Consider the following 27,864-nt stretch of genomic DNA (forward strand, 5'->3'; position numbering starts at 1 on the left):
GAAGATTTACAGTAGACCATGTATGCTTACCGTTTGTCTTTTCTTTTGTCTTTTTTTTCTCTCTGTAATAATAAATCAAACAGAGTCAAACTCATAGACATTAAGCAGAGATGCAGGTGACAATCAGGTGACAAAAATATGAGCACCTAGGTTCTGGTAAGATTTATTTATTTTAAATATCAGACTGAAGATTTCAAGTGACATAATTACTGTTAACAAGTGTTCTGTTGAACTACACCATAAGTACTGTATGAACATTTAAGTTCAACGTTCAACCACATCTTTGCCTTATAAATTAGTCAAAAGTTGTGCCAGTGTTTTAATGGAAATGGAGTCTCACTCTCGTTTATAGGTCTTCTTGTATGAACGTTGTTCATCATCAGAGTCCTCAGGCTCCTCATCTGCATTGCAGCTCCTGTATGGGTAAATCAGATAGAAAGAGGAAGCACTATTATTATTATTACTATGTTTGTGATAGACTTTGAACCAAGTGAAAAGCAGACATCCATCGTAGGTTAATCTACAGCCTGACTGGCTCGATTGGGAGCTGCACATGAATCTCAAGGCCTTGTCAGTCATGCATCATCCACACACTAGTTAGTCACCCCTCTAGGAATGCGAGTATATTTCTGATCATCATTTTAATTAATAATTAATAATGCTTTGATTACCTGAACTGAGGGTCAGGGTTCATATAACAGACCCAGTCACATGGCAGCTCGCTATGGTCAATCCCACCAGGGAGTTTGCGCCACTTTAAACAGTCATTACACTGCACCCAGGCTTGATCTGGTCGCTTCCTGTGGAGGATTCAATGATGTGGTTAAACCAATTATACTCTACGTGCAGAACACTTGATGTCAGTCACTTCAGATTCTACTAACATGGTATCTTCTACTGGTATGGTGTTGCTTGGATCCTCTTTTTTCTTCCTGTAACGGATTTCCTTCCAGTACTCCTCCAGTTTGATCCCCAGATTGTTGATGGTTTTTCTATATCAAAACATCAAACAGGTCAGAGTTCAAGGAATCAGGAAATATTCTTCCATTCATTCATTCATCTTCTGTAAGGGTCGCGGGGGGGCTGGAGCCTATCCCAGCTGTCATCGGGCGAAAGGCGGGTACACCCTGGACAGGTCTCCAGTCTATGGCAGGGTTAACACAGACAGACAGACAACCATTTACACTCACATGCACACCTACCAATCTGGAATCACCAATGAACCTAATGGAAATATGAGCAAGATAATACCATTTTACCGATAAAATCTGTAAATACAGCATTATCATTATTACCTGTACTTCTCTGTCTTCATAAAGCTCTGTTTGTTGTGGGTAGGCTCTAAAAAGTCACATTCTATGACCCCAATGACTCCAACTCCCATGTTGGTGGCCTGTAGGAGGTAAATATTCAGCTCATGTTAACACTTAGAAACCTCTGGATACATGTGGAATAACTCTCCTAAACTGTCATGGTATTGGCTTCAGAACATTTTGTTTCTTCATAAGATTGAGTTTTGAACATTTTCTGTAATCCTGTTTGGGTTTCCTTGTGTTTTCTGTTTTTATTTTAAAAGTTTCTTTCTCTGTGTTTCATGTCTTGCTTTACTTTCTGTCTGTGTTTTCCCTCCTTTGATTATATGATCGCTTTCTCCAGTCCTGTCTTTCTCTTTGTCAGTTCGTCTGTACATTCACCTATTCTCTTAATCTGGATATACCTGTTTGAATACATTCATGTTTCCAGGTGTCTTGGTTCAACTCTCCACTGTTCCTTATTTTCTGAGTCTTGTCTTCTTTCTGGTGGTTTCTGATTTTTGTTGGATTAACCAACCAAACTCTGCGGTGGTTCTTGATACCTTCATCTTAAGTCCTCATTAAAGTTAACAATATTATTTCAAACAATCCTTGGTTCCTTGTGTGTGTGTGTGTGTGTCCTACCTCCTTGTTGAACTTGTGACATAAACAGTCCAAACTTACCATAAGCTGACAGCCCACGCGTTCATAGGCTTTAATGAGCCGATTCTTGTGATACATCATAATGCCATACTGGTCTTTACTTTGGGTGTTGTACCCAAAAGTTATAGGAATGCGTTTGTTCTGAAATAATGTTTAAGGAAATCTCAAGAGCAGCAAAATAAACACATATCACCAACTAAAAATAAGATTAGAAAGAAACCTGTGATGAAAGGATACCAGGAAAGTGGGCTTGTAGTGGTCCTTTCTGGTGTAGGCCAGGCTCTTAGCGATGAGCTGAGGTTTAACATCCACATCTCGTACCACAATCTGCATCTTAGGCTTCAGGTAGAGAATACTACAATATGCCTGAAACATTACAAACACAGATATCAGTTTGTTTATACAATTAAAAAAATGTGACTAAGAATAAAAAATAGTTTTCACAATGAAATGGATTAAATTCCCCAGAAGACTATGATTGTACCTTTTCTCTGTTATTACAGACCTCTTAGAGAAAAGGAAGGGAATCTCCTGTCCTTCCTTCTCTCATTGAAGATCTAAAGCTATTTAAATCTAATTTCAGTAGTTTAACTGCTGGTCACAGGAAGTCTCCTAATACACTGAACAATGACACTAGTAAGCTGCATACTAGACTGTGGTTTGTGCTTTCAAATTAGTTGACATGTTACAAGATTTTTTTTTGCTATAATTGTGTTGAGAACACAAAGCCTTTCTTGTTTTAGCTGATAAATGCAAAAACAGCCTTCTGAAGCCAAACTGTGCACATACATCAGTCCATACATTACTGTTCCTTACCCTCAGTGAGTACAAACACTCAGGGATGTGTGACGTTTGAGAAGGTTTCTTCAATTCCTCGTAGACATCAGATGGAATTCAGATATCGGAACAGTCCATCTCAAAATCAAACTCTTTTGTTCCGGTGGAAGTCCTACAAAAAAGTAAACACGCTATGGAGTGTCTTAACCACACCAGAGGTCACCAGATACTCCATGAAACAATTATTTTCTATGAGTATATAGACTATTGTGGTATATACAGTATATCTATATATTTTTATTTTTCTACCACTCCCATACATTTGCTTATTCTGTCCTCTTATTTTGATCCATTTTTTATTTTATTTTTTTTTATTTGTGTGGGAAGTGTGGTAAGAATGAAAATGTAGGGTTATGTTTAACAGTGATGTTCAAAAGGCACCCACCAAATGTTTAGTCTGAACCATTTAATACACACCAGAACATGACTTAAACGTGTGTGTGAGGGAGGATAGATGGAGGAAAAGTGAAACACTTCCAATAACAGCACTATTAAGTTTTGCACATATCTGCTTTATTCAGAGTCCAAGACAGATTTTGGTTCCATCTGTTTGACTTTTTTGAGCCACAGAGAAGGTGTACGACTGTTCATAAGTGATTTTCGTTGCAAATTAAAAGCCCCACATAACATGTGTATGTCTCATGAAACTAAAAGTAAATTATAGTTTACTAGTTTCAGACGACTCATTTGGGAAGCAAATACTCACCTTACATGTTTGCATTAAGTTTAATGCAAAGTTTGCATTAAGAGAGTACCCACCCTGGATCTACACGCAAACTTTGCATTTCCTGCAATTTTGTGCTACACTTTTGTTTGTTGGACTTTCGATTTCAAATAACCACCAAAATGAAATTCATATCCATTGTGTGTTATTCACAGTTTTGAGATTTTGTCCAACAAAAAAACTAAAAGAATTAAATCCTTGATAAAACATGATGTTGTTATAGTGTAAACTGGAATTATTGGAACAATGGAAATAATGTATGAAATTATTGTGTAATAAAATATGCCCCAATACACACACATAAAATAAAGTGAAAGTTTCATATACTTAGAATTGTCATATAAAGAGCCTCAAAGATTAAATTCATAGATTAACAAGAGAGACTTCATCATCAACATTAACATCCCAAACATTAACTAACCAGTTAGTTAATGTCAAATAAATGTGAGCACAGAGCTCTGGATCCTTTGTAACTTCACTCAATATACGAATAGAAATTCATACTATATGGATATATTTAACCTTATTGAAGTAGCTATCTGTTTTTTACTCTTCGTATTTATTGCCCTCAAATTTAATGGTCAAAATTCCTAAAAACAAGTGTACAAACTTACCATACTACTAGGGACACCGCGGCCTGTTGTTGTCGCCATCTTCACGTTGAGGTGATGAACAGAGTGGAGGTCAGCTCATGAAGTGTCAAACTCAGATGGATACTGGATGGGCGTATCAGTGTACTATGTTAATGTAAAACCCTTCTTTAAATATTCAAATAAACTGTTTAACTGCATATAGGTAAGGTCACAGGATGGAGCTGTTGATTATTTGTTTATTTCTGTGATAGTCAATGCCATGAAATGCAAGGTTTGTACATTACTAGAGTGGATATCTGATGTAGTCCAATCTGTTTTATTGTACTGATTCTTTTATTTATTTATTTATTTTTTTATTTTATTTTGCATTGAAATCAATTTGAGACATAGAGACAGTACCAGTCAAAGGTTTGGACACGCCTTCTCATTCAGTGTTTTTTCTTTATTTGTATTCTACACTGAAGTGTTAAATAAGTCCAGAACATATTATAGATTTTAGATTCTTCAAAGTGACCATGATTTACCTTGATGGAAGCTTTTTGCACTCTCGGCTTCTTGTGGTAGTTATCTATGGCTGTCAATTAACAGCTGTGCCATGTCAAGAGTGAATTAGTGGAATTTCCTGTCTTCTTCATGTGTTTGAAGCCATAGGTTGCATTGTGCAGCCAGGGTTGGTGCACAGCTCTCTACAGTGAAAAGTGGTATTCTACTGCTGTTCTAATCTGTATTAAGGCAAGAACCACTCAAGAAAAACGACAATCCATAATTACATTAAGACATTAGTCAGTCTGAAAATTTTCACCGGTGTTCAGCCATGTTTCTACATGTGTGGTTTCCACTGCATGGAGGAGGAGGTGCTGATGGAGTGGCGGTGCTTTAGAAGACAGAATTCTGTCCTTATTTCCATCCACTCTGTTCCTATGATCCCGATTTTCATTTGACTTATCTGGCACGCAAATAGCCTGCGCTTCCATGTTTGCATGAAACTTATGTGCGAGGTACCAGGACGTCCTGGATCCAAACTTTGCATTTCCTGCAATTAACTTCAAAGATAATTTAAACACAGAAACGGACAGACATCCCTGGCAGCACAGTACCAAGAATGAGTCATGTGAGCTGATAAAAATCTTGTACATGCACCATCCAGGCACCCCCCACCCCAGAGCAATGACAGAAGGTCCATGTCCATTCTCTGATGAGTCACAACTGTTTTGGAGGCACAACGGAGACTTACACAATATTAGGAAGGTGGTCATAATGTTATGCCTGATCGGTATAGTTAAGTTAGATTGCCTAATCATATGTTGCAGTGTTCTCTAAATTCATAAATGAGCTAACTTCCTTATACACATGCTATTATAAAGGAAAACACAACACTGAAGTTTCATGTTTAATTTAATGAGTCTTATTTTTACTTAAGCAAAACTTGACACTGTCCTTTAAACATCCAAAAATAACTTACTTAAACATTCAGCATTATGAAAAAAAGACAAAGGGCAGTTGTAAAAACCATCCGTGGAGAACTACAAAGACATTTCCCTTGAACACCAAAATCTGCAAGCATGTATTGTTATATCGAGGCACAGCCACTAACAGAAAAAGGGTTTTCCCGGGGGTCCACAAAGAACATTCAGTAACATACCACTGAAACTCTTGACATAATTTAAAGACATCTAGACTTTACATTCTGAGTCAGAGTCGGACTGTAGAACCAGAGATATGGAAAGGAACGTTAACAATCATTAATAAGGATCTTCACAGTTAATCTGCTATTTGGCGTCATAACCAAATAAATCTTCACTGGAACCATCATTATTATAAGGTGCATGCCTTATAAAAGCAGAGAATTTGAGAGTTTTAATGGCAACAACTACTGTCTTTAATACCACATAAAGAAAGAGAGAAGACTCTATGTCACAATCCCAAAATGAGACGATACTCTCAAAGCAAGTGAGAACAAAAAGCATTTCCCTGTAATTTTTCATTAATATACCACGTTTCTTAAATATCAAAAAAGCCCATAGGGAAGAACTACCATAAAGTCCCTTTGTTTTTCCAGTATAGACTCAGTGTGAGAGCACCTCAGCCGTACATGTACTGATGTGAAGATTAAACAAGTAAAACATTAAAAAGCAGATTCCCCAAACATTTCCTTTTTTTTCTAGTTCACAATATAACATTATTACTGGTTGTGCCCATGTTAGGTATTATACTTTTATGGCTGCACATGAAAACGTCACGGTGGAGCTTTTAACTCTCCATGGAGTCCAGGAACTCTTCTTCAGTGATGTGCTCCAGCTTCTTCAGGACTGTGTGTGAGCTGGCCGGTGGGTAGTCCGCTACAGGGAAGTGGGCCATAGGGTGGCCGTTGGTCGGAGGGCCCTGGAAGGAACAGCAAAGGGTGCGCAGGAAAGGCAACAGCTGGGTGATGGAGGACAGGGAGCGCTCGGTGAGGAGGGGGAACTCCAAATGCTCTGTGGAGGATTCCTCACCCAGCCTGTTCAGAATCTGAAACAACAGGACAAGACAGTGTAATCAGAGTGAGGTCACTGATTTTATATATGAAGATGGACAAGACCTTCATGACGTCACCCCGTAGGATTCCTGAAGAGTGGTGGCGGGTGGGTGGCACAGGATGTCACTATCTAGGCAGTACCTAACTACTGGACAATTCAACAGCAGGCATAGGGTCGGAGCATGAGTTATATAAAAATGTACCCTCTGTAGAGTTTGTAATGAATAGGGAAATGGCTAAACAGTATTTTGTACCAGGCTGTAAACATGTTTATTTCATGGTTTATTTCTGCTGTAGAGTTGGATATTTTAACACCGACTTGTTTTTTTTGTTTTGTTTTGGAGCCACCCTGTGGCCATTTGAGGAACTACACGTTGTCTTCATTTTTCGGCCATGAAGTGAGATTGAGGACATTTGTGAACTATTTATTTAATTTTAATGTTAATTTTTTAATAAACACAGACCAATTTCAGCAACATTTTGTTATTCGTGACCCTGGGATGTTCAAGTAAGTTCATTTTCTTTATATCAACAATCTTAACACATGACTCTAGCTGGCCACCAACCTTGTTAGGATAAAATCATAAAGGAACAGACCAGACGCATGTGAATCAAACTACATCTAAGTGACAGATACCTTTTCATACTTAACATTGCATGCTATTTTTTCATTCATACATAGACGTTGCTACTACTGCAGTACACTGACATGTTGGATGAAGCTAGCACCTCACATGAGTTAAAGGTGCAGTAGGAAAGCCTTATAAAACTAACTTTCTGTCATATTTGCTGAAACTGACCCTATGTTCAAATATAATTGCATGAAGCAGTTCATTAAAAAAAAAAATTCGGCTCCTCTGGCCCCACCTAGAGCCTGTAGCGCGATTTGCAAGACATCCAACGCTCCATATTCAGATGCACCAATCAAGCCCAGGGGTGTATCTAACAGAGTGTCAATCACTGCTCATGCACACGCATTTCATAGCGCCCTCGTTGTACTTTAGGTCAAATTATTTAGCAATAACGAAGGGTATTATAAAAACTATTTTGTTGTTCTTACGTCGGTGTGTTCCATGCTAGTTTGTTTACTCGCTCTCTCTCGGTTCTCTGCTCGTGCACAGTATTCCAGGGCCAATATGCACGCGCTCTATCGTGCACAGCTCTCCCTTGTGGGGGGAGGGGCTTGGGAGACCGTTTTGGGCTTTAGCGGAAAGGGGGGAGGGACTGAGAAGTTGTCGATGTTCAAATTTTTTGGCTAAGACCTGGATCTTCGCAATCCTACCTACCGGACCTTTAATCTCTTCTAATTATATGTAAAATAGCAGCTTTTACACTCATGTGAGGTTTGATTTGAACCCGCCATGTTGAAATAACTCCCTATAAAAATAACTCCCTGTTCCAACCCTGGTATCTTACCCCATAGCGCTGCTGGATCCCTTCCATCACTCGAACAACGTGTGGTATGCATTCCTGCTCGCCTTCGATCAGCGCAGTCTCTGGACCACCGTAGCGGTTCACATCCACCTCAGGGACAAATGCCCAGCGATACCTGCACGTTGAACAGGCAGTTACATAAAATAGACTAATTAACTAACTGATACCTAATCTAACTACAAATGTAAGCATGTGTTTGTGTGATTCAGGCTCTTACATCTGAAAGAGCGGTATCCTCTCTGAAGGAAAAGCCAGGGAGGTGTCCAGAAACTTGCAGGCTGACAGGTACATGTCCAGCTCTGACTGTGAGAAATTCACTAGTACATTGGTCTTGTCAAGAGCTCCACGTACCACTTTAGACAGCCTAGGTAGGACACAAGAAGACAAAAAATGGCATAAGACATTCAAAGTGAGGATTTCAACTTTGTGTCAGCGAAAAACAATTGTGAATTAACTCACTTTGAGGTTTCTTTGTCTGCCTGCAGAGCCTTCTCTAGACGTGTGAAAGTGCGAATCTGAAAAACAAAGTGACAATTACAATTTACAATATTAACAACATTAACTTACAGACCCTAGATCCAACTCTCAGAAGATCAGATCTTACCAGTTCTGTGACCATTATAGGCCAAAGAGATGTCAGATGCTGGGACGAGATCCGCAGTAAGAGAACACGAAACAGCAGGAACATCTGTGCCGAGGCAGCGGGGCTCGGGTGCGTCCGCAAAGCCTCTGTGAGACGCTCTGAAAGCAAGGGGGAGATCACAGTCAGTTTCAAGATCTGTTTTTTAAGTCTACATAAATGTCCAGCAACAGCGACCCACCTTGGATGAGGGGCAGATAGAGATGATATTGGTCGAGTTCGCCGCTGAACATGGCAAATGCCTGGCGTTTCAGCAGCATGGGTTTCTGGTCGGCACTGGCGAACAGTTTGAGGGAGCTGCTCTGCATGCCTGCAGCACGAATAAATACAGATTTGTGACAACTGATAATCAACACACGTCTATGACTTTGTGAACTACTGTTACTGTCTGAAAAGAAATATGTACTTTTCTGTACAAGGCTGAATGTGTGTGTAAATAAAAATCCCAATAAGATTGCAATAATGTTTTTACAGAACTAAACATTTCCTGCAGGCTATACTCACTCATGAGGTCTTTAAACATGGTCTTCTCATGAGTCAGCAGATGATCAACGATGGATTTCCAGCTACAGACAACACAAGCAAGTCAACAGACATTAGATAATGTTAAAGTCCTGCGTGTAACACTGTTTGTAAAGCAGCTTACAGTCTTGATACTGTAATAATGCTCTACACAAGTTTAATTTTGGTTTGAGAGTCCAAATGTACTAACTTGCGTGCACAGGAGGCATCCATGGTGAAGAAGAGGGGTTCCATGTAAAGCTCAAAGACCTCTTTCTTCCAGGCCCTTTTGGTGTAGGCATACCCACTCAGACTGCTTAACAGCCTGGAGCCCGCTTCAAAGCTGGGCATGTTGTAGGCACTGCAAGAGGGGAAATCCCAAATTAAAAGGAATCCATTTAACCGCAAAAGACTGATGCTGTTCTTCGAGATAGTCCTGCGGCAGTAGTCACCTGTGGTTCTTCAGGTAGGGGAACACGTAGTACATGAGGCGAGAGATGAGAGGGACCGCTTTCTCCTTCTCATCGCTGCGATACACCATGTCCAGAAGAGGTGCCAAGATCTGCACAGAGACAAAGTGTGCTTGTTAAAATGGTACATATTGCTCATTAACTTAACCCAGAAAAATAGAAAATGCACAAAACCCTACCTCAGCCAGAAGTACGAGAGCCTGCACGCTGTAAACTGAGGGAGCAGAGGAGGAGACCATGGTGCTGGCTTGAGCTGCTGACTCTGACAAGGAGAGAAAGATTAGTGAGAGTTATTTCTCATTTTTTTTACTGTTGTACTGACTTGAACTTTGAAAACAAAGGAGACAACTACCCTCGAACTATGACGGAATGGGACAAACAGCAAAAACAGAACCATGTGACTGTGTCACTGTAGAGGACAAGCGTTTAAGTCTGTACGAGTAATAGTTCCTGCTCAGACATTACACAGAAGAGCAGTCATTGCAACGCTCTCTGAGTTTCAAAGTTAAATACACCCCCTTTTCTATTTACCTTGATTCAAAGCTCATGTTTACACGTCGGTGCGTGGCAGGATGTATTTCTGTCCACACCGCTCTCTTTCTTTTGCCTTTAATTTGAAACCCATAATTGTATCATACATCTGGGACATATTTTAAATGTGTAAGATTAAAGTCAGCAGACTGACCCTCTAAGACAAACAGGTGGCATCTGTTTTTCCAACTGTGTTTCCATGGATACTTGGGCAGAGCTCTACTTTTATGTATGTATGTCCATTCACAGGAATACTGAGCCTAGCAACAGCAGTTGTATTGGCTCAGACGCCCTGGGTTCTCAGCCACTGGCAAGGAACTGCTGCTAAGTTGACGCGATTATACGACACATATATCTAAAGTTACCACAGTGGTCTCCATCCATGTCTGCATCATCAGGTTCGTCTGCTTCCGGGCACACCTGCGGCTGGTTTTTGACCTCAAGGCTGCGGCTGAGCCAGCTGGTCTGCTCTAGAGATGACCCGGCGATCCCTCCTACTGCCTCGAGGATCCGCTGAGTCACCTCCTGCATAATGATCGAATCATTAATATCACCACAGTATCCTGTCTGCTCTTTATCTCAACTAGCAGCTCAGGGGATATCTGCAAATGGTAATACAACGTTGCATCTCACCTGCAGCTCTTTACTGTCCTTCTTGTTGTCCAGGTTGGGGAGCCTACTGACAAAATCATTCAGGATTCTGGAAGACATATTACATCATGTTACATCAAATGTCCCCCAGAAAAAAATGAACAAATACACAGAAATCATCCGTCTTGTAAATACATTGTCAACATTATGGTTGTTTTTCTGATAAGATCAAAGAGGTCTACAGTGCTTACTGACGTTATGAACATCATTCTGATAGCAGCTTTCTGTGTAAAAATCATCTACCAGCATGGGATTAATAAATATGTTTTACAACAGTGTGAAGATGAGAACTGACCCCAGCAGCAGGAAGTGTCCAGGTGGGGCCAGGTTGAGCTGAACAGACTCCCGTAACAGACTGAGTAGAGGAGCAACGTTTTCCTGCAGAGCCTGAGCTGAAATACTACGTACAAAACAAAGAGGTTGTTATCAAAATGAGCATTTCTAGTAATATATTAGTAAACCAGCGCTGTATTTCTCCACTTACCTCTGGATGTAGGCGTAGCTGAACTGCAACATGGGTATATCAACCAATGTTGACTTCTGGTGGAGAAATAAAGCATAAAATCGGATTCAAGAAATTTCACAGATACGTCTTGAACGTCTTTACTTGTATGTAAGATTATATACCTGTTCTCCCTTGAGCTGATGTGGTTTTTTCACCACCTCTTTGACCAGCTGTAGAACAGTGTCAGTGTGCAAGGTGTTGAGTGATTTCACCAGCTCCACAATGGTGAGACGAGACTCACTGGGCACAGGTAAAACCTGAAGGAGAACGGAGCGTGAAGATGTCAACAGGTTTCCTAAAGCTCATCAGTGACTTACACCGACCAGCCATAACAATATGATCCTAATATTAGGTCTCCCTTGTGCCTCCAAAACAGTTGTGACTCAAAAGAGAATAGACATGGGCCTTCTGAGGGTGTCCTGTGGTGTCTGGCAACAGGATGTTGTTAGTGGGGGGCATTGGGTCCTATGGGTTGAGGGGAAGAGTCTCTGTGGATCAGGCTTGTTCCAGTGCATCTCGTAGATACTTGATCAGTTTGGGATCTAGAGAATTTGGAGGCCAGGTCAACACCTTGTGCTGTTCTTCATGTTTTTTTTTTTTGAGTTGTTCCTAAACCTTTTTTGTGTGTGTGCCTGTGTGAGGCTGCATCCTGCTGGGGATGGCTGCTGCCATCAAGGAGTGTCATTGCTATGGGGTTGGGGTGCCTGGTCTGGTCTAGGTGGGTGCTACATGTCTAAGTAACATCCATATGAATGCCAGGTCCAAAAGTTTCCCAGCAAAACATTAAACTGTCCCAAAATGGTCAATGTTATTTACTTCTCCTGTCATAATGTTATGGCTGATCAGTGCCTTTGTTTCTGGCTACACAGCAGTACTTACTTTGTTTTTGTGTCTCCTTTTACTCTTCCTGTTGCTCCACACTGCTCCCAGTGAAGCCATCAGCTGAATGCCGTACTGCCCAGTTAGAGGGAGCAGGAAATCCAGTATGCGCTGTCTCAAGATCTAAACGTGGACACATTATAAATGGTTAAAAACACATAAACATTTTTTATCCATGTTGCATTATCAGAAAACATGTACAACATGATTGACACAGCACGATGTACATTTGAGGAACAATAAAAGAAATGCTAAAAACACACCTTGGTGCATTTGAAATAGACGGAGGTAGAAGTGTGCTTGTAGCTCTGGGCAGTGTCGTTTGCACGCCTCTGAAACTCTTCCCTCATCACGGCGCCCCACAGCAACGCCATACTACTAAGCATCTGTGGCAGCGCCTCAATCACAGCATTGCGTGCGTTACGGGCATCCACAGGGTCGCAGGCAATGAGGGTCTAACGGAGGGAGAAAGAGGGAAGCGTTAAGTTATCGTAGTTATGAGGCGTGTACTGTCTCTGTGTGTGTTGCATTTGTTCCATTTACCCTCTTGCTGTCCAGTAGACAATAGTGTGTTATGGTTGTCAGGCCTTCTAGCAGGGTCAAAGGGTAGTCAGGGGCGATGTTCTCCTTCCTCCCACTCAGGCTGATCAAAATTCAGAAAAAGAAATAAAATAAACAAAATCATCCTCACTGCACCAGAAAGTATCTCCAGTACCAACACCTATATGAAGAATCCCATGTTATTATACCTATTATATATGTTTAACACATAATTAAAGATCTAGCAAGACAGTTCAGTAGAATGAAAGTTACTGTGACACAGTGAAATCCTGTAGATTTATTCAGGGTACCTCTGGTTTGTCTTTCCTCCGTCATGCTCGTACAGCTTCACCAGTTCGTCCAAGTTCAAGCAGATCTGACTGATGAGCGGAGACACGATGATGCCCAGGGAGCGTCCCAAGTACGGCAGCGAGGTGCACAGCAGTGACACCCAGTGGGGGTGCATGGCATAGCCGTACTGAGGCTGCAGAGCCCTGGCTGCGGCAGAAACGAACATGCCCTGGGCCGTGATGGGGTGGCTTTGGACGTACTGTCCCGCCTTGATGGACTGCTGGAAAAGGACCGCGGTTTGCCACTCACGAGCAAGGGAAGAGCTGCCGGTTGATTCACGGGGATCCCCGGGCTGACCGGGCGCCCCACCGGACCCCGGTGGTGAGGCCGCCCCACCTGGCCACACATGGTGTTCCAGGACTATGAGAGCCTGCAGCAGCTTGAGTAATTCCATTTGTAAAGGGTATTGCTCTGGTCCCCCTCCTGCTCCGAGGTTCACCAGACTCTCCTCTGACAGGCCTCCCTGCTCGTCCAGGAGCTCCACACCTTTGGATGATCCCTTGTCTGTTCCCCTCTGGCTGATATACATAGATGCAGAAAGCGTAAGCAGGGCGTACTGCTGCACTTTACAATCTGAGAGGAGCTTGCGGATGAACTCCAGATTGGTTTTGCCGCCTTCTTGTCCTTGTACTGTGGAGCCGAGTAGCTTCACCATCCGAGTCAGCACATCCACACTCTTCACCTGAACCTCCCTGTTTCCCTGCAGGTCAAGAGGACTCAGGGACAGATAGGAAGGGTAATGAGAGCGCAGAAACTGCAGGCACAAGGACACCAGCAGTTCAATGAGCAGGGATGGGGGCACAGAGGGGGAGGAGGAAGGGGACAGCAGACCGCCGTAGAACCCTTTGCCATCCTGAGCCTGTTGGTGCCGCTGCAGAAGGTTGGAGACCAGGTTTAAATGTGAAGCAGAGCTTGTGTCAAGTGATGTGGAGGAGAGGGAATCCACCAGAGGGTACTGAGCGCTGCTCCTCAGGAGGCTGTCAAGCAGCGCCAAGCCTTGGAGGAGAAGGCGCCAGCCGCCGGCCACGGGGTAGAGCAGCACATGGCGGAACAGAGAGTCGATGGCCTCCCTCTTTTCACGTTCCTGCTTTAACAGTCGAGACCTGGCCATAGCCTCCAGCTCTAAATCGTCTTCATCTTCACTTGAGAGTGAATCAGACGCTTGCGTGTGCTCGGACTCCGCCCTCCGCAGGCCGTTGACGGACGGGGCAGAGCCTGAACTGGAGTTATCTGTGGATACTTGGGCGCCGCTGGTGTCAGCCGACTCGGTGTGTTCACTCTCGACCTCCTCCTCTTCATCTCTATCCTCCTCTTCTTCTGTCGCTTCACTCTCACTCCTTGATACCGCTAAAACATCAATGGGTTTTGCCAAGACCTCTGGGCCACTGTCTAACTCTGTCCACAACGATTCCCGGTCCACAATGTTGAGGACATTTAAGGTGGAGACTTCTGTTACCGTGCTGTCCGCAGACGTCCCAAGAGATCTGGTGGAGCTTCGACTTCTGTTGTTGAGAACCTTCAGGTTACCTTAAAAAAAATAATTATGTCAGTTTAACAAACATGAGAGAAAACATAAAAAAAAAAAATCTGATTTAATGCACTTAAACGAGACATGCAGACAAATACTTACCAACAGTAAGATTTTGTTTGATGCCCTGAATGGAGCAGCGCTGGGTGGAGGGATGAAGCAGTAACAAGAGAATAGGTTCCAGGACACGGATCACATCATTGAGGGACAAAGCCCTGACCAGCCAGCACTGAGCTGCTGCACTTATTGAACCATCAGTAGAGCTCAGACTGTCCAACACGACACACAGAGACCTGAGGGAGAGACACACAGATTTCAAATGTCAGACTTACTAAACAAAGAAAAAAATAAGCTGTCTTCTTCACTCTTTTTATTATTTTATTTTATTTTATTTTTTATTCTGACAACAAAGAGTGGCGGGTTGTTCCCATATCAGAGTAGCGGTGATAATAATAAGTATTTAAAATTACAAAAAGACTACTAAGAAACCATACAACCATTATGGAATCATGCAAATGCTACAACTAATTATATTATGTGCTATACAATACCAAAGGTTCTGTATCTAGGCTAATAAATGATTGTGCTTTCTTTTCTTATTTATTTCTTTTCTACTTATTTGACAGGAAAACGCTTTGGATTTGTACTTATTTCAATATTTGTATTTGTTTGTTACAAGAAAACCCCCAATAAAAACTAATCTATCTTAACTCTATACTGCTCCTGCGTACTAACCGGTCAAAGGAGCGACTGAGGAACATGGTCCTGCTGGTCTGGATCTCCCGGGTCAGGTGCCACAGCACGGTGAAGCGGTGTAACGCTTCCAGTCTAACCGCCTGGGGAAGAAACGTACAAAACTTTGGCTTATTTGCTCAACTCATCACATTACCTTAATAATTAAGTCTATTTGCGTGTCCTAGTTAAACTTAATAATGTCTTCAAGACACTGAGGCGAAAAAAAATGTAAATGTGCGAACAATCTGTTGGTTCAGCGTGTCTGCAGGCATTTATACCTTGTCTTTATGCTGTAGCGCTTGGCAGATGATGTCCTCACAGATGGACGCTGACGGAGCCAAACAGTGCAGCCTGTAAAACAGCTCCACGCAGGAAACGTGCTGCTCTCTGCGCTCCGTGTCCAGCTGACTCCACAGTACCTGGGACACTCTCTGGGTTACACAGAACAAAAACATACTGACTACTGCATTTATACTGTTTTGAGCCACAGCGTTATTTTTCTTTCTTGGATAATCTAACCTGATAGAAATCGGTGCCCTCCTCTGTCGCACGAAGCATGGCGGGATAGATGGGTGGCACAGTGACCATCTGCAGCCGTCCACTCAGAGGGTTGGAGTCAGAGCTCTGGTAGCGTCTGTGCTTGTCCTGAATGACCAGCGCTAAGGACTGGGAGTGGTTGATGAGTTCCAAGAGGGAAGCCACTGCAGTGTGCTGGATGTTGTAGTCTCTGGACAGGCAGCAGAGTGTCATCAAGGACCTCAGCCACACTGGCAGGCTGTCCACATCACCATCTGCAACAAACAAACATGTTTTAATCACTTATTTGAGGGTGAAAGCCTGTAACTGGACTTAAGCATTTACTCATTCATCTGTGTGCTGACCTGTTTGACCGAACATGTTTGTGTGAAGAGCCAGAGTCTCCTCTTCACTTAGGTAGATGGGGAAGGTGGCGCACTCCAGCAGCAGGTGGCAGGTGGCGATGAAAGCCTGTCGACACGCCTCGGAGATCTCCGCCCTTCCCCTTGGCATGTAGCCCCCTCCCCAGTCCAGACACCCTGAATGCCCACGCTCCCTTTTCTGCTCCTTCTTCTTTTCGGCGGGAGCCGCTGAGGGCTCGGGGTCAGAAGAGGCGCGGGCTTTGAGTTTATTTGGAGTGAACAGCTCAGTCAGTTTGTCTTTGATTTCACGGCCACCCATGCCTGCCAACAAAGTCTTCTGATCTACAGAGGCAGGAGTAAGGTGGGGTTGGGGCTCTTCCTCGGGTCCCCTGACATCCTCCACCTGCACCAACAGGTATCTGAAATGTGGAGTGAAATCACAGTTAGTAAAAATGTCCCACGAAGACCATTTACTTTACAACTACAACCGGCTCACCTTGTGGTTATAAAGGCCAGGATGTCCTGCAGACACTGGGTCATGGTGTCTATACTGCCTCCCCTTCTCCACACTCCTTCGCTTTCTTTGCTAATTCCATTTCCCACCACCTCCATTTTCATCCCAGGGGGCAGATGTTGCTCCGACGGTGAGGCGCTGATGCCCAATCCGCTGTCTTCTGACCTGAGAGTTGGATAAGCACCATTTGCAGGTTCTGCCTCTTCTCCACCATTTTGGTTCGGCTCCTGCACCTCGTGATGCCCATTAAGATGACCGACATTGCCATGTTTTTCTCCTTCGTTCTCCACATCCTATACAAAATATAAATTATCTAATGAGACACGGCCTAATATCAAAAGAAACCACACTGGCAAAGATTGGTTAATGCCTAACCTGAGTCTTTGCGTTTTCCTCCTCCGGTGACTGCAACTCCATCTCCTCTGTGTGTGACCCCGACTCAACGTCCATGTAAGCCACAGGCATCTGGATCTTACTCAGGACCTTGAAGCATGCACGCAGTCCCTGCGTGACGTCCTCCAGGCAAACCGAGTCCATGTGGCCCCGCAGAGCCTGCAGCATGGTGCCCAGCATCTCAGGGAGGAAATGTGACTGGATGTCAGCATGGAGCTCCTGTGGAAAAAATATGTCAAACATGTTGATCGTGAACGAGAGTTTCTTCAGGTGCTTAGGTTTCACCAAGAAGAGATTGACTATTCTTTTCTAATATGGTATTCTAAGTTTGTATAAATTGTTTACCAAGGGAAGAACATCAAGAAGGAAAATTATCAGGTTGGACATCTCTGTGACAGAGGGACGGTCACAGGACAGCTCCTCCTGCTCAGGAGCTGTTGCTGGATCATCTTTGTCACTAGAGTAAAACAGAGAAATAAAAACAGCCAATCCTTGTCAATGGATATTTGAAAGCAAACAAGTAATCTTCTTCTTCTTCTCTACTTTCTTGAGAACAACACACAAACGCTGCCTGTCCAGACTCCATAACCTCATCAAAGAGCCCACCCATCCCCACTGATTTATACACTGATATCTGTAACAATTTAATGATATTATAGTTTATTATTCTACTGTGTTTTCTTTAGCTTCTGCGTATACTGTAGTTAGTGCAACGTAAATTCAAAAAGTCTTATTTCACATCATAAACACGTGATAGTTGGAGCACGTCAGATTCCCTACAATAATCAAGGATTCAGTGTCATACCCGAGAGAAATGCAGAAGAGTCGGGTCATGTACTCCCACAAGTATTCACTGTTCATGGAGCTCACGAGCATATTCATCGTCTTTATGATCTCCGACGCATTCTTGTCCTCTTTTATTTTGCTGTTCAAAGAAAACATGAGGAAAAAAAAGGCTCGTGTTGCGACTTTGTCACGTTTCATTCAACAGTGAACACACAGTGCAACCATATATGCCTCTCACCTAGCTAACTGGTTGGTTGAGAGTCCTGAGCTGGCGATGCCTTCCTCCCCAAGCACCTCTCGACAGTAGCTGTAGAAAGCACGGACCACCTCCAACAGCACCCTGCTCAGGACGGCCGGACCTGAGCGAAAAAACATTATCACAGCAAAACAGGATCAAAATAAGGCTGGGTCAACAAACAAAAAGCGGTGGATCCAGTCATCTTCAATTGTGATGTGTCTGTACTGTGTACTATACTGCTTAGTGTGGCATACCTATCTCCGGTTTATCAAGCAGACTGATAATGATGCGAAAGGGCCTGAGGTAACCAATCACATGCTCTGGGTCGCTCTCCACATCCTTCTGTTTGAGGATGTTAATCAGAGCCTGGAGTCAGATGGGAGAAAGAGAAACAGGTGAAAAATATATATTAATGCACCGTTTAGACAGAAGCACATGACATGCATAATATATTCCCTCTCAGTTATTTGTATTTCACTTTAGAAAAACTGCTTATTTGTTTTTGCGCAGTTAATTAGACTAAAATTAGACATGAGACCAGTCTTAGGTCAGGTACGGTTATTTCCTGGAGACTCAGAAGTGGACTTACTTAGAAGTAGTTCTTTACATAAACCCCTGGGAAACGACAACATGTTGTTTTCACACATATTTTGTGTGGATTAATAAAACTAAGCTGCCTTGATCTCCTTTGTTTCACATGCAGATTTTACGTCGAGCAAACCTTCTGTCTTCTGGCTTTAATTACAAATAGGGACATTGAAATGGGATTAACCTGTCACCTACAGAAGTTATAACGAGTCTGGACAAACTGCTAAATCAGCAGGTTTTGTGATATTTAAACAAAGGCGAATCAAATGAGAACTTTTGTAAATTTCTGAGTTAGTAACTTTGCAATGTGACACATTTCAGAGTAAACAGAAGTAGAACAATGCAACCAAGATAAGATAAGATGTAGGAGTTCTGAACCAGACTGTCATAAAACATGAATTAGTGACTCCTGTCTTCACCTAGCATTTTCTGACACTTTCTTGGTTGAATGCTAAAACGAGAGCCATTAAAAGGCCACTAGTAGCTTACAAAAACAGGATCTCATTGTTGAAAAGGTATCACTCAGGTGAGGGCAACAGAAAATGTTCAAGTTGTTAAATATGACAGGAAACACGGTGGAGACAGTCACCACAAACTCGAAAGAAAAAACATGGCACAAGCGTGACATTATTGAGAACAGGAGTCCCTCAAAAACTAAAAAAACTAAGACAAAGTGTGAAACCAAAATTATATTAATTATTAGGCTGTAGTGTGTCTGCATTCATAAATGTCTAAGCTACCTTCACAAGGAAGTCTCTAGAATAGCTGCTGAAGTAGAAGGATGAATGCTCCTCTATGGTGGCGGACAGCGTGGGGTGTGGTGCCACCATTCCTCCTTTAATGTCCGTGCCTGAAACCACATACGCGTAAAGACAAACATAAGCGAGTTGTAATCCATTTGATCCATCAGTGATTTGTTATGCTGGAATGATGCCGGACCTAGGAGCCAGGCGTAGAGGCGTCTGTTCAGGGACATGTCTCTTCGGAGAAGCGTGAGAGAAGCTGCGGAAACCAGAGTGATCAGGTCTTCGGGTCTCAGGGCAATGCAGGGCACGGCGACGTCCTAAAGCAGCACACGGAGCGAAAGAGTTCCAAGAAGTTAGGAGAAGAGTGAGGACAATATTTTATGTTTTCTAGCATCTATTGTTTTTTTTCCCTTAAATAACCTAAATCTAATTACCTTGTAGTTTTTCAATTTTGATAACATTTGATTCAGCCAATTAAGTCCTCTAATGGTCATAATTTGGTGGCACTGCTGGATCATGAGGGCAAGCAACATCATGTTTTACAATTTAACGCAATCATCTCAATGGAAGAAAACACTACGGTGCCTGGACTTAAAATATCAGCTGTTAGAGATACTCAGAGCAAATGACTACCTCTCTGACTACCCTAGTAAACAATGGTGCGTACAATGTTAATGCAATGAAGGAAAACAATGCTGCTGTTAGTAAATCTATTTTTTGGACCAAAAACCAAGAAAGTTGTCTGATTTGAGGACAAGAAATTGAGAGATACTTAAGGTGTTGCCTTGAAAAAATAAGAGGGAGCGTGTTTGCGCTGATACCTACCAGACATGTGGCAAAGGGGAAAAAGTAGAGCAGGATTTCCAATGTGTTCCTCTGCACCAAGGCATTTGAATCTTGCAGAGAAAGACAGAGTGACTTCACCTGGAGGCACACAAAGGTTGAGACGGCTGAAGGTGCAGACTGAAACAAAATGTACTCAGACATACATATATTATCCATATTAAGTAAACGCATATATAGGAAGAACACTCACCACTACACGGTGATCGTAGCCTAGCATGTGTGTTTGCTGACTCAGCGGCGCCATCCGATCAAAGTGTGTGACTATAAAGACAGAGGCGGGCAGTCGCACCATGGCGGTGACCAGCATGCTGCCCCACAGGGCACCATAGAAGACCTGCTGACCCACCAGCAGTGACAACTTAACCAGCAAAGCGTCCGTCCTGGACAAGAAGCAGGGGACAAAGTGAAGTGATGCGTAGCAACACGATACATAATCAACCTGTAGTTCTGTTTTGTGGATAGTGATACACACACAGCAGTCAGTTCAGGTCATTGCTTCAATGTAGAAGCTCGCTCCAATTACTCAGAACCTACTTCATGCACTTTAGATGACACTGTGGTCACATGTTCTGTGATTACTTTGCCTTCTGGCTATTTGCACTACTCTGTAAATTAGTGCAAAAGTAACAAAGTAAGCAGACAGATTAGGGATCAACTCAAACTGAAATATTTACAGTAAATATTTACAGCACGAGAAAGCAAAGATAACAAGCTAAAGCTGAAAAGGATGATATCGGTTAAAATACTGATACTCATGTTTGATACTATGCAGTTACACCAATCAGGCATATAATTATGACCACTGACAGGTGACATGAATATCTTGTTACAATACAATGTTCTGCTGGGAAACTTTTGGACCTGGCATTTGTGTGGATGTTACTTAGACATGCACCACCCACCTAGACCAGACCAGACACCCCCACCCTATAGTAATAACACTCCTTGATGGCAGCAGCCATCCCCAGCGGGATGCAGCCTGACACAGGCACATACACAAAAACGGTTTAGGAACAACACAAAAAAACATGAAAAACAGCACAAGGTGTTGACCTGGCCTCCAGATTCACTAGATCCCAAACTGCTCAAGTATCTGTGGGATGCACTGGAACAAGCCTGATCCACAGAGGCCCCTCCTCTCAACCCATAGGACCCACACTAACAACATTATGTTGCCAGACACCACAGGACACCCTCAGAAGGCCCATGTCCATTCTCTGATGACAGCTGGAGGCACAAGGGAGACCTACACAATATCAGGAAGGTGGTCATAATGTTATGCCTGATTGGTGTATGTTTACTATGTTCAGAAAATCCCTTGAGAAGACAAAAGGGGAAACAAAACCTGTGAATTTCTAGCTTCCCTACAGTATGCTGTCAGCGTCTCTCAGACCCATGCTGATAATTTTAGGTTTCAAGAGATGTTACTCAGACAGGATTAAACAGAACATCTGGTGCGTTTCTATTGTCAGCTGTGGATTTACTGACTGTGTGTGTATTACACATTACACACTGTACATGAAATGCAGTAAAAACAAACTGCAGTAACAGGTTGTTTATTTACAAAAAATAGAAGTCTGTGGAACAAGAAATTGATCCAAATGTCTGAGATGATTTCTTTTCCTCTCCAGAAACAGTATGTGCTACGTACTTGTCATAAACGTCCAATCCTTCCTCCAGTCCTGGTAGGAGTCCTGTTATGAAGGCCTGAAGGCTGGGCAGCAAAGCCCTCTGCAGCGGGAGGTAGTAACGCTCATACAGTTTCAGCAGCACGGGCTTCACTGCAATAGCTGCATGGGCCAACAGTGGGAACAATCCCGAGCTGAAAATCAAGACAATCTCATAAGTTACCCCACAAAAAGCTGCACTTATAATGAGGCCAGCACTCCATGAAGTAGTGAAAGATTCAGGTCATTTTGTTTTACCTGTAAATGAACAGATCCTTGGCCAGCCATTTCGTTCCGATGATCTTGAAGATGACCTCGTAGGTCTCCAGAGCCTTGAGGTGCACTCCGCTGGGCAGAGCAGGGTGCAGGCACTGAGCCAGACGCTTCCCTATGATCAGCCTCTTGGGCAGGAGTGAGTAGCGAAGGTTACTCTGCAGGGCCTGGTAGAAAAGAACCAAAGAATTTATCAATGTGTGGTTTGATGTTTATCAGATCTCTCCCTCACATTCTTCGTGGGCTTTAAGAAGCAATTTTTCTGCATCAGCACGCTGACACTCCAAAGTCAACATCGGCTCTGCAGGTAAATGGAGCAGTGGAACATTTATTGGCCGCAGTAAATGGTCATGGGAATTAGGCAACACATTTGTATAGGCACACATAGAGAGTCGATATGAAACAAGAACTTCCTCATATCCACAGAGAACTGAAACACACACACTTTAAGCGGCTGTAAAGTTGACACCCTTAAATTATGCTCATAAAAAAAAAAAAAAAAAAAAAAAAAACACTATTCAGAAAATGTCACAGCATTACTGTGGCGTGAGGTCATCTCTGTGCATCATACTGTACCTTATTGAGCTTGCCCAGCGAGGAGATGAGATCAGCCCACTCACTTGAAGACTCAAAGTTTCGTAGCGCTTTCTCGATGACTGCCGCATAGCTACGGTAACGGTAGTCATTCTGCAGTTCGAGCTCCTCGGGATCCATGATACGTTAGTCTGATCCCAGCATGTTTAGCACGACGCGACTGGAAGAAAAAGAGAAATTGCAAATTCTGTGAAAAAAAGAAAAAGTAAGACGGTAAATCAGCAATCAGCCCGTCTGAAACCTGCCGCATGCTCCTCTGCCTCTGAGCCCTGTTTATCGCAAACAGCATTAGCCAATTAGCTCTGTTCACTGGCATACACAAGGTCTGAGGCAATGCAGACAACTGTCCTCATTCATGACTGGTAAGTGTTTGGCCGATGGACCTGTCTCTCTTTCTGAGGAATCGTTCTTAAGCAAACTCCGTGGCCCTGCATGCACTGCCTGAGAAAAACAAGTCAAGGACTGAAGACAAACACAGAGAGGGAAACACGCTGCTTCTCTCTCGCCCAGACTGAAATGTAAAACGGCATTAATTGATTGTTGTTTTTTTTTTGCCTCCTCAGACAGAATGGGTCACGTACACCGATGCTGTATTATCACCTTGTAGTGTTGTTATAGCAAACAGCAGGCCTTATAAACACTCAGTAGACACAGAGAATATTAGCATTTTATGAGTTTCCGGTACAGTTTTGGTCTTCATCTACTTCGGAGGGAAATTTCTGGCTCTTGGGTGAACAGACACTGACTCTGTGGTTTGGTGATTGGCCTCAAAATAAGGTTAATTAGAGCGCTGAGACTAAACCAAATCTGTCACATTACAGCAATTACTCTATCCACTGAAAAATTGTCAATGCCACAATGCACTCTTAAGTTGTCCTGAGGAAAGTTTTAAGCAGAAACAAAGTCTTATTTTCAGCAACAAAATTAGAAATAAATTAACTGCTAAATGTATGACTAACAAAGAATAGCTTTCTCATTTTAAGCACCCAAACAGTGGTTTGTGTGCATATAGTATTATGTATTTGAATATAACTAAACAAAGAGAAGGGTGGGGGAGTACGGAGGCAGGATTAGAAGAGCACAGACATCTGGACTCCCTGCAGCTGAACTAAGAGGGTTTTACCCCTGAGAATAAGGCCAGCAACACGTGTTCAGGATGACGCTGCGTTGACAGCGCACTGATCTGCTGACTGACTAATACCGTCCGCAGAATCATTTTACTGTAAGCATTCAAGTCGAGCAAAGGAAATCTTTGGAGTCACTTGCAAAACCTAAATACACAACATTTTCTCATTAAAGCCACAAAAAAAAAGATTCTTATTTGCTGCTTCTGTTAAAATATGTAAAGTAAAGACATGCAATCAATTTACAGACCAAACAAGTGATTCATATTTATAAAGTTATAGACAGCTTTGGAGAAATTTGATGAAAAGTGCTTATAAGACATATTTACAGTCACTGCACTAAGTTTAAGCAACTAACTAAATACAATTTGGTGAGGAACCAACCAAAATTAAGTGAGTATAGCGGGGGGGAAAATGAAATAATGACAACTCCTATGGGAGTTTTGCTCTTAATAAAACAAATATTGTGCAGACGTAAGTAAAATGTCTGAAATATATGTATTTCGGACATTACTGCACAGAAATTGCCTGAAAAATAAGTAAAACATTTGACAGATACACTGCCCAGTTCGTGTCTGTCGGACATAACGAAGATGGCATTTGACATTTTGGATGTCAAGTGTCTTTATTTTTTCCTATCAGACATCTGCGTGAAATTGTGTATGAATTCTCTGTCCTGTACTGGTTGACCACCAGTTTTCCAAGTGAACCTTTCTGCCAAATCTGAAGAGATTTCCTCGAAGTGTTTCTGAAATATCATGACATAATGACTCAGAACATGACTGACGCACATGAGGAAGAGAAATTAAGTGGCGTAATACAACACTGCCAACAGCTGACCTTCAGTGCGATAACAGAGGAAGACAGTGTAAGAAGGCTAACCCAGTCCTATATGTAGCTGAGTTGGCATCTTGTTAAGAAAAGACATCAGAATGACAGGTCAGTGAGCGAGACAAACTTAGAGCTTGACAAAACTGAACCTTAACCATAATGATATACCTATCAGTGTATTTAGTTCTAGTCTTTCAGAGCCTTTAAACCATTTATCAGGACTGCTTCCATTGGTCTGGTGTCATCATGAGACATGGACACATAAAGGAGTGCATCATCAGCATAGCTGCAGATTAAAAGGTGTAATGCATGTCCTCCTTGCAGTCCTGTAGTTTATCATTGGGATAGCTCACAGAAAACCTCTTAGTGCTTGGAGCAGTGCCTTCTGCTTACATTAAAGTAAAGCATATTAAAAACAGTTGCAGACAGGCTCTGATGCAATCGATTTAAAAGAATTTGGTGGTTTACAATGTCAAAGGTAGCATCAGGTCAAGTAGGTCCAGAACGGAAGTCTTTTTTTTTTGTGTGTGTGATATTATCTGAGGGAGACATTTTACAGATACAAACCTATCACCTCACTCAGAATAGTGTCTGCACGGCCTCAACACCCCTCGCTATTTCTACCCTGCAGCTTCTTACTGTTTATCAATCGACAACGTACACATCAATAACGGTGTACCGTATATCAGCGATAAGTTAATACCGGCTAATAATATTGGCGTGCCGTTTACAACTCAGGAAGACAACGAGACCACATCCTCTTTTTGTTTTCACAAACTGTGACACACACTGTGCTTTTAAACGTGGTGAAACGACGAATTTGAAAAAAATCAACAGACTACAAATTAGAAACACATTATCACACATTACAGGCTTGATTTAGCTACATTTAGTGTGTGTCTGCTGGTGTTAACTAATCTATACCATAGGCAATCTGATACAACAGATTCTTGTCGTCGTTTTAATAAAAATGGCTGAAAAAAATGGCCTTTTTCCTAATTTTGCAAGCAACTGTGATCTGATTGTGCGCTACACATGGCATGAGTCTGTTAAAGGCTGCGAAAGAAGCTGATCACGTCACTGAACAGTTACGAGCTGTGAAGCCTGTTTTCTGCAGCTCTTCATCTAACAGCTCACTGTGGCTGCTCCTTTTTGTTCCTGCAATATTTCCCATTTCCATATGTTGCTAAAGATTACCGTTTGCAGATGCACTGTCAATGCATGATAGGCGTTAGTGCTATGGTGATTTAACAGCCATTTATTTTAAAGAAAATGAAGAGATGTTCTTGTTGACTTGGCAAATGCATAAGCAACCCAATCTGGAACATAGTTGAGAATGGGAATTTTTAAAAACACATGATAACGCATTTAAAACTCTCACCTGGATGTGGTTTCATTCAGACTTTTCCTGTATTTCCTGCCAGTGTCAAGGAACCTGATCATTACTGTGTTTTCTTGGGGGGGGTGACTAGTGCAATATTTGATTAATACAATGACTGCGACACTTGCCAAGCGTCAACTCTTTTTGCAAACTGTTTCTTTTGCTGACACACACACACACACTTTACAGAAGCACTTTCATTATTACTTTTAAAGGTTATGTCCACAGATGACTATTCCATCCCCACACAAACATCTTTTTTCTTTTTCCACAGGAAGCACATGCTAGGCTTGTGACCTCAGCATTTGTAAAATCCTGGCAACAATCCCTTTCACTCGCGGATTATACTTTTCCCCACGTGCTTTCCTCCCCGCTGGCATCACTTCTATCAGCGCTTGAGTGCTTGAAATGAAATGAAAAAAAAAGTGCTCTCCATAAATAAATAGAAGCTATTACGTGCCAAGCAAATAAGGATCCTGAAACCCCTGTTTGTTCAGAAGTGGTACCCTGATAACCAAATTTTGCAGGCTGTGCAGAACAAAATGCACATTCACACTTCCTCACTGTATGTACCAGCAACTCAGCAAGTGTGATAAAGGCAATGATGACATGTGTGTGTGTGTGTGTGTGTGTGTGCTTTGAGGGTGGACACAGGCTTCTAGCACACAACAAGCCCGTCCGTGGAGTAAATCACCTGACTGACACCAGCGCTACAGCAGGCTTTAGTGGGACTGTGTTGGCAGATGAGAGGACATTGAATGCAGCACGATCTGTGGCCAAATAACAACCGGCTGCAACAGCTTTACTGTAAGCATCAGTGCAGACTAATGATGTGCGTGTTATGCAACTGCACGACCTCAGACCCCAGACAAGATAAAAATATCACAGCTTCAAAGACTAGGAAACGATGTAGTCACATTTGTGTACACCTAGCTTGAGCATATTTTTTTTTGTGAATGCTAAAAATGTGCCATGGGGTATTAAAAGACATGGCTAGCTTAAAACTAAACACATATTTTTTTTTTGTGGGGTTTTATGACTTCAAAGTGTCAACATTAGAAATAGGTCAGCACATACCGGTATAGCAAACGGCACAGCACGAAAACAAAATTAGCTAGCTAGTATCAGGTGCATCAATGACTCACCAACTGGGAAACACGCACAGGATGCGCCGGACAACACTCGCTTCAAAGCGGACTCAAGACAAGAGACAGCCAGGTGCTCTTCGGGTCATCTCCCACGCCAACTGCGGCTCAAAGAAAATTCGGACCTATTTGTCCCGAGGATGTGTGTCTGAAGTCAACCATCCCCGGAGTACTAGAGTTGACAGGCATAACGGGGCGGGATCCTCAAACTCAGCTGATCGAGAGCGGAGCGCGGCGGCACGGCCCACTTCCTGCCAGCGAGGAGGGGGTGGAGTGGGAATATTTGAAGCAGTAAATGAGCTGTTTGTCTTCAAACTGTCATAAAAGTGTCAATACACATTAAAACAAAATTACACTGCACTCCTGCTCGGGGGCAAAGGAGACACGTTTGTCTCCTTGCAGCGTTGGAATTAAGATGTGGACATTGCTGAGAACCCACTGCCCGCGGCTTTGGTATATTCCAGGATATGC

General features: G+C 42.6%; 2 protein-coding genes across 2 annotated transcripts; both read right to left on the reverse strand.

Moving 5' to 3' along the window:
• Positions 1-664: 664 nt before the first annotated feature.
• Positions 665-4,169, reverse strand: LOC311488018 (MORC family CW-type zinc finger protein 3-like; the record flags this gene model as incomplete). The annotated part of the gene is made up of 6 exons (XM_084544521.1): positions 665-800; positions 885-992; positions 1,296-1,393; positions 1,977-2,096; positions 2,193-2,321; positions 4,131-4,169. The coding sequence occupies 6 exons, from the start codon at positions 4,167-4,169 to the stop codon at positions 668-670; spliced, it is 627 nt and encodes a 208-aa protein (XP_084400647.1). The 3' UTR covers positions 665-667.
• Positions 4,170-5,503: 1,334 nt separating this feature from the next.
• Positions 5,504-27,532, reverse strand: dop1b (DOP1 leucine zipper like protein B). Its single transcript, XM_084545129.1, has 38 exons — positions 27,394-27,532; positions 22,895-23,072; positions 22,304-22,485; positions 22,030-22,200; positions 20,569-20,758; positions 20,358-20,456; positions 19,726-19,849; positions 19,527-19,636; positions 18,453-18,564; positions 18,199-18,319; positions 17,980-18,099; positions 17,520-17,631; positions 17,157-17,393; positions 16,764-17,074; positions 16,271-16,686; positions 15,909-16,180; positions 15,668-15,820; positions 15,390-15,490; positions 14,757-14,947; positions 13,087-14,653; positions 12,779-12,878; positions 12,499-12,690; positions 12,236-12,358; positions 11,479-11,613; positions 11,336-11,391; positions 11,147-11,251; positions 10,834-10,900; positions 10,566-10,725; positions 9,849-9,931; positions 9,652-9,761; positions 9,411-9,560; positions 9,203-9,264; positions 8,880-9,008; positions 8,663-8,799; positions 8,518-8,573; positions 8,276-8,422; positions 8,041-8,173; positions 5,504-6,617 (listed from the first exon to the last, which is right to left on the reverse strand). Exons 2-38 carry the CDS (start codon positions 23,030-23,032, stop codon positions 6,360-6,362), a joined length of 6,930 nt encoding a protein of 2,309 aa, XP_084401255.1. The 5' UTR covers positions 23,033-23,072; positions 27,394-27,532; the 3' UTR covers positions 5,504-6,359.
• Between the last annotated feature and the right edge of the window lie 332 nt (positions 27,533-27,864).

Source organism: Chelon labrosus (genome assembly GCF_963514085.1).
Source record: "Chelon labrosus genome assembly, chromosome: 5".
NCBI classification, from domain to species: domain Eukaryota; kingdom Metazoa; phylum Chordata; class Actinopteri; order Mugiliformes; family Mugilidae; genus Chelon; species Chelon labrosus.

What these genes read in the sequence shown, in the direction of transcription:
- dop1b (XM_084545129.1), bottom strand. Translation starts at nt 23,032, where the DNA reads ATGGATCCCGAGGAGCTCGAACTGCAGAATGACTACCGTTACCGTAGC. An exon ending in CTCAGTCGCTCCTTTGACCG is followed by an intron (nt 14,948 to 15,389) that starts GTTAGTACGCAG and finishes TCTCTCCCTCAG; the next exon opens with GTCTCTGTGTGTCGTGTTGG. An exon ending in AGGATACCGCTCTTTCAGAT is followed by an intron (nt 8,174 to 8,275) that starts GTAAGAGCCTGA and finishes TTCAACGTGCAG; the next exon opens with GTATCGCTGGGCATTTGTCC.